Genomic DNA, 7,493 nt, shown 5'->3' on the forward strand with positions numbered 1-7,493 from the left:
ATTTGAAGTTTTAGGTAAATAATTAGATTTTTTATCTGTCATAAAATTCAAGTGGATTCATTTTTAAAAGGAATTTCTGGGAATTTCTGTGCTTTATTAATTGCCTTTGGACTTGTTTATGAAGGAAAATATTAAAAGAATTTTAATGGAAATTCCAAGGAAACTATTTATGGTCAAATATTGATTTTTATGGAATTTTCTTTTAATATTAATCGTATTCACATCGTTAAAGAGAAAAAATATGTTAAAGCAAAAATACTACATTATTAAGAATCTTTAAGTGCTGTCTATTGTTTTAAAGAGTGGAATAGGAGAGCTCTCTTAAGGTTACTGACTTTCTACGCATATACATACATATTCTAAGCTTTTTCTGAAAGCTCTTTAATATTTTGTTGACATTAAATTTTTATTTGCTTTAAATTCAAATAAATTCTGTTAAAGGAAGTATTTCTGATCTTCTTTCACGTAATTTTAAGAAATTGGCTTAGAATTGACTTTTCAAGACAATTTTAAAGACTGAAACACCTAAAAAAATCAATTTTCTAAATAATTTTTAATTTTTCCACCCCCTATTAATTATTTGGTTATTTTCTATTTCCTCAATTAACAAAAAAAAAAAACAAAAACATTTTGCATCATAATATTAAAAATGAACACTTGTTACAATTTTTATGAATTTGCAAATATCTTGGCAAATATTATTAAAGTCTTTTGCGTTAAATTAAAATAAATATTTACTTCATTTATAATTCTCACGCTATGAAAATTTTTCACACACAAAAGTCTTATCGAGAAATTAAAAAGAATTTAATCAGACTTCTCCTATATTGATAATTATACATTTTATGCGGCATGATGCTTGATTCACTCGGTGTAAGAGGTAATCATACAATCTCAAATTGTATTTGGTATTTGAAAAGTAAACAATTTTTCTAAGAAATTCTCACAATATTTGTTCATACAGAGTGATAATGAAGCGAAGAATCCCACCTTTACCCTAAAAAAATATTTTAAGAAAAGAAACTTGAACTCGTTTCGGAAGAATAAACAATGAATGGCAATTTTGGGGGATTTTTTCTTCTTATATGTATGTAATTGAATGACTCGTGCATTCGAGCCGCATAAGACTTGGTATCTCTCTGTGATACTTTTGAAGCACCTTATCAATGTGTCAACACTTGTCGCACAATTTTTCCCTCAATTACTATATTACTTTACGTTGCTCTCTTGTACGATTGACTGTATGTGGCGCGGAATTATCGGGAGATTTTGTATTTGTACGCGCACTTCGGAATTTTTTTGTTACAAGCTCTCACAAAGTTCAACAAAACACTCGGGTGCTTATTAGCTTGGGTGTTTTGAGTGCCTCTGGTCGAATGTATAAAAGTGGAGACACTCCAAAACAGCGCTTTAGTTAGCGCAGTATTGTGGACTTGAGGACGATCTTCTGTGCAAATTTGCCAAACAATTTGTATCACACGGTGCTTTATAAAAAATAAATAAAAAAAAGTAAAGAAAACACCGCAAAGAATTTAATTAGTGCGCGATATGGTGCAGTAGAGCACATACGTATATATTACAAAATTATTGATATATACAAACTATTATTTATTGTAATTGGTGGAAAATGCCCGGGACAGATTTTGCAGCACGAGTGTTGTATTTTTCAGCGTTGTCGGGTAATTTAATGGTCATTCGCGTAATTAAAAATAATGATTCACTGTAAATAATGTGATTTTAAGTACAGATAAAAATTCATAAAACTATTCGTGTTGTTAAAAATGTTTTTTAAATATATTCCAATAAATTTTTCTTTACAAAAAATATCCTGAAAACTCCCCCGCAAATGATTCTTTCGATAAAAATATTAGATGATGTGAATTTGTATGTCTAAATGGAAAAACTTTTATCACGTCATACAGTAGTTATGAAAAACATGTATTTTTGTATTTATTTTTAAATTAGTTTCAGTTTAATTGATATAGTTTTTATTAAAATTAAAATATCAGTGATTAAAATTAATAATATTGCGGCACTGATTGGAAAATTGAATTAGAGGCTTCTAAAATAGATATTTATTTTAAATAATTTTGATAAGAAAAATTTTTTTAAGCGCATTCTGAGATTTTTTTTCTGTAGGGAAGAATGCTCTGTATCCGACCTATTTAACGTTAATTTAGTCAGAAGAAAAAAAGCAGAAAATATGTATTTGGCTTCAGAATTTCATTTAAAAGAATAAACAGAAGATTTCTACGAATTTTTACACACAAAAATAGTAAAATTATTAAATCTCTTCTCCAAATTAAAAGCTCCGTTTTAGAAAAAAAGCTTTACAATGTCAGATGTAGACTACTTTACTCTATGTCCCCTCTGTGTGTGTTGAAAATAACTCTCTCATTAAATTATGAATGAATTAAATTTTAATCTCTTTAAAGCTTTGTTTCCTTTTTGCTCGTATAAACCGTGGAATTTTATTATGCAAAGTTGAGCGTAGTTTTTTAGTTTCTTTATGACATTTTGCATGGAGCCCATTCACGTATGGTTATTTCATCGTAGAAAATATGTGTTGTCGAGCAAAAGGCGGCATTCGGTGAATCCCCAGTTGAGAAACAAGAGAGTGATTTGCACCACTTTTCCTCCTTTCTTTTTGCCCCAACAGCACACAAACGTGCCATTGTGGAAATGGGTCCAATAAAAAAAATAATTCCTAAAGGGGAAAAGTATTTTAATCTTTCAAAATGGAATTGTAATTTCTATGCATTTCCCATCTTTTTTTCCTCATTCACTTTTTTTTTTATTCTCCATTCCCACGGGACTTGGTTGGGAATGACCAACTCATATATAGATATTGTTAGCCGATGTGATTGGGGTGCAGCACCACCTAAATTAGTAGAGACATTCAATGGTCCATCGCAATTTGTAATCATTCATCATTCCTACATTCCCGGTGGTGAGTTTTCTTTGTGCAAATAGCATTCACCGCAGCATTATGCAGCTGATGTGGTTGGAAAATTAAATGGTTATCTTTTAATTAGAATGCCACGATAGTGCAGAATGTATCAAGGCAATGCAGAGTATGCAGGACTTTCACCAAAACGACCGCGGATGGAATGACATTGGCTACAGCTTTGCAGTTGGTGGAGATGGAAATATCTACATGGTAAATGCACTTTTGCACAAACTTTTCTCATCAACATTTTATGCAAATTAGCTAAACGATTACTAAACCATTTACAAATGTTAGTTTGTTTTGTACATATTTGCACTATTTTTATGAGATTAAAAGGGGTTAAATAGTAACTGAGAGGGCTGAAGAAATTTTACTACCAAAGTTTATCCATCAGGGGTTGATATTAACATTCGGTAGGGGTGAGAAGGGCAAAACACTCATTCAAAGGTTTGGGAAAAGCCGAAAAGTTCGTATTTTTAGGTTTTTCTAAATTTTTTAGCGATTTTTTTTTTACTTCTTTAAAATTGTATAATTTTTTGATAAATATTTTGCTTAAAAAATCAAATAAATTAATTCTTAATTAAGTAATAATCCAAAGAAGGGAGATTTTTGCCAATTACATAAGTTGAAAGCTCTCGAAGCTTTCTAACGTCTACCTGAGTAGTAGAGACAACGATAACTTTTCTCTCATTCTTAAATCAACAATTAATTCTGAAATCTTACAATAAAGCGACTTAAGCTTTTGTGGTAAAAATAAATTTTAATTAATACAGAGCATAAAATTCCCCCAAAGATTTAATGGATTTAACGGATTAGGGACAAGATTTAAGAAAGTTCAGGGATTTTCTTGAATTACATTAAATCTTTAACCTTATTATTGATTCCATCGTCTCGTTCTGTCTTCTGTGAATTTCCCAGAATTTTCTAGTTCCCAAAGGCGACAATAAAAAACTTTGAAAAATATCACAAACGTGCTAAAAATTTAACGAGCTACTCGACATTTTATAACTTGCACGGAGAAACTTCATTTGTATTATTTTATTATAAAATTATTTACATTTTCATTACTTCGAAACTGTCACTGCATGTTGGGGTAGCAGACATAGGACATTGCCTGTCTACCATTTTATGTATATATGTCCAAAAGTCCAATAATATACATACATACATATGAGTATGAAAGCATTAAAACAGATGGTAATACTGTAGTAGGAACTTTTTGACATGAACGTGAAAAGAGGAATTCAATATGAATGTATGTATGTGGAAAATATCATGATGAAACTTTTCATTTTGTTCGAAACAGGGACGTGGCTTTTCCGTGATTGGCGCACATGCTCCCCGATACAATGACAAAAGTGTGGGAATATGCTTAATCGGCGACTGGAGAGGTGAGTAGATCATTTGTTCAGCTCTATGTGAAATATGGTGTGTTTGCGAGCGTACGTCCGGGTGGATTTGTGCAGCACAATTGCCCTGGAAATATGTGGCATCAATCCCCAGGTCTCCTGGTAAGTCTCTTCACAGCTCTCCCCGAGTACTTTGCGATATTACCTGGAACGCTCGTATCACGGGGAATTATGCCCTCAAACCCAAACTGACTGACCGGAAAATTTATGCGTACTTGAATTGAAATATCCCCTGTGTGTGGATATATGAGGAAGAAAATTGAATTTCCTTACTCATCCACTCTCCACAGGACTTCACCTTAAGGCAGACTTCTCTTTTTCCCCATCTTAGTCTCGCTGCTCCCATCGTATTTCTCTCATAAGCAGAAGAATATAAAGAAAAAAATCGTCCCCCATGGAACTTCCTCGCACTCCTTCACGTTGCGAATTACCTCACATTCTTCCACATATACCCTTAGGGGTGACTGGGGTTGAGTGGTGCAAATTTCTGAAATACACCTTATAATTTATTCTAAAATCTAGGTTTGAATTTAACGGCTAATAGAATTTTTTGGGGAATTTCTTTAATCAAAAAGACATTTTGAGAGAATATAAGAACGTAGTTTCAATCAGTTCAGGCTGACAAGAATACTAAATTAACCCTTGGAGGATTTGGCTGGCCACCGTGGCCAATTAGAATTTTTAATCATTACAAAATAAGAATAATTTAATTTATGGTGATAAATTCAACATCCTTATTTGTAAGGAAGTTCAATTACTTCTAGATTGTTGAAAGAAAACGTGGAAAAACATTTTCTTTTTGAGAGAAAACTGTGTTCAAAGTTTGAGGTTAGAAATGTCGGATCCTCCATGTGTTAAGAGAATCTTCAAAATTAGGATGCAATAATTGATTTATTTTGCATTTTCTTGGTGATATTAAATTAAATAAGCTTAAGCTTTGTTCAGCCAGAAGCGACAAAAATCTTCTATTAAATCCAACCGTAGAGAATTCATGATTTTTAATTTTCTATGTTTCTGGATAAGTTTCAATTTATTTCCATTAGGATGATTTTGATTAATTTTAATTAATTAATAATAATTATTATAGAGCTTTTGTTCGAATATGCTTAAGGCTTTCTTCAGTACTTGAAGAAGGTGAATTGAATCTCTTTTTTAGAATAATTCCTTAAAGACGTTCTTTTAATTTTATTTAAAATTATTTTTCATTTGAAAGAGTTTTAAAAAGAGAAAGAGATTTTTTAAAAAGATATTTTTGCAATTTAATTTTGAGGTTCAAATTGTTCCACAGTTAATTTCTAAGAACGATAAAAGGCGCGTTTCAAAGAAAATTCTCAAAACCTTGAAAATTATTACGAAGAAATTCCCATTACCCCTCTCATATTGCCCCATTCTCCCCTTTAGACATTTAGAAAACTTATGAAGAGAAGCGCGCAAAAAACGGGGTTTCCTGGGGTACCGTGGGTTTCCTTTTGCATAATTTCGCAAGAACGCTTTCAGCTTTGCAATATTTCTGACCTGTAGAAACTGCGATAGGGCAATTAAAGTCTCTCACTCTAATTATGTTGGCGGTGGTTTTTGAGAACGCGCGCAAAGTTCATCTGAAATTCTTCTTTTTTTTTTCTCGGCACTTCCTCACACAGAAAAGCTCCCACCTGAGAAGATGCTCCGGGCAGTTCGTAAACTTATCCAATATGGCGTTGAAGAGGGTCACATTGAGAGGAATTACACACTGCTAGGACATCGTCAGGTACGCGATACCGAATGCCCGGGTCAGAGGCTCTTCGACGAAATCACAACGTGGCCCCATTTCTCCCCACGCCCATCGGGACCAAATGACAACTACAAAGCCTTCAGATGATACACGGGACCACGCGAATAAAATTCCATGCCAGATAATATTTTTTTTCTAGTGAGGCAAAGAGAAATTTTCTGACGCTTTTAGAGACATTCCTCGCACAATTTTCCTGATTTATTCGTACCGAGATAAAACGATGAATTCCGCGGCTGTCACCATCACATAACTCTCGCGTGATGGAGTGGAGGTTTTCGCACAGATAGTGAATTAAATTAAAATTATTCTCTCGCCATAAATCAAATTGACGCGAAAAGTTTACTTTAAAAAAATTATACATATAGGTAGGTAATATTGCTTTCAACTCCGACAAATGGGAATTAAATTTAATTACAACATTTAACTTTTTTTTCCTGTGCCAATTTGATGTTTCGCTTCCAATTGGTGAAAAGTTATTTAAATATTAAAAAATTAATATCGTGAGTAAAATTTGTTGAAAAAAAAGACTTTAAAAGAAAAATTATTTTTTTGTTAAAAAAAAATTAAATTTTCCTTTAATGTTCGTTGCAAACAAAATATTTCTAGCATTGCATGTAGGTGCTAACAAGGTGCGGAAATTAATGGTTAATAGAACATGGTGCTAAATGTGCCCTTAATCACTTTTAGGTAGGGTATTGGGACAAATTTAAAACATTTCCCATTTTTTTTTTCGCTTTTACACGCCAATTATTCTTCCCATCGCATAAGAGGGTTGCGACATAAATCTCTGATAAGGGATCATCCATCTAAATGACTCGGAGAAATATTCAATTTGGAGCTCCCCGATTGAATTGCACGATACACGATATCGCTAAACAAGGTTGAGACTCACTACCCGAGGGTTTGGGGGGTGAAATTCGCTATAAATCACGCCTTCGTGAGAAAATTAAAATCGTGTTTTTTCCCCAACTTTTCCTTCAATCCAATTTTCTTTTCTCACCCAGCACAAGCTCAAGTGAACCTTTTTCCAGCCATTTACCATCCTCCCACTCTCCCGTTGACGGTTGTGGGAACTCTGAGGGAGTACCGGAGAGGGGGAGGGGGTGAGATAAATAAACATTTCTCACCCCGTCGCTGTTGTATAAGAAGAAGAAAGTCAAGTGTACGGTGAAGGAGGGTTTTTACAGCAGAGCCGCATATATGCAGTGAAAAGCTCAAACACATTTTGAGACGAATCATCACGTTGCTTGTGATCAAGATTTTATTGCTTTTTTGCATGCTGTGTACGCGCCTTTTTGGCCAATGAGTCACCCACATTTATCACACAGAGCACCCCTTATTCGTCACGATGGTCCAATGGATG

The 7,493-nt window shown here is 33.4% G+C and overlaps 1 protein-coding gene across 1 annotated transcript; it reads left to right on the forward strand.

Annotated features, from left to right (window-relative positions):
- The first annotated feature begins 1,243 nt into the window (after nt 1–1,243).
- On the forward strand, nt 1,244–6,549 carry LOC129791379 (peptidoglycan-recognition protein LB-like). The gene is made up of 5 exons (XM_055829535.1): nt 1,244–1,679; nt 2,846–2,950; nt 3,036–3,160; nt 4,257–4,341; nt 6,000–6,549. The coding sequence occupies exons 1-5, from the start codon at nt 1,628–1,630 to the stop codon at nt 6,215–6,217; spliced, it is 585 nt and encodes a 194-aa protein (XP_055685510.1). The 5' UTR covers nt 1,244–1,627; the 3' UTR covers nt 6,218–6,549.
- The last annotated feature ends 944 nt before the right edge of the window (nt 6,550–7,493 follow it).

Source organism: Lutzomyia longipalpis, chromosome 2, assembly GCF_024334085.1.
Source record: "Lutzomyia longipalpis isolate SR_M1_2022 chromosome 2, ASM2433408v1".
Classification (NCBI taxonomy): Eukaryota; Metazoa; Arthropoda; class Insecta; order Diptera; family Psychodidae; genus Lutzomyia; species Lutzomyia longipalpis.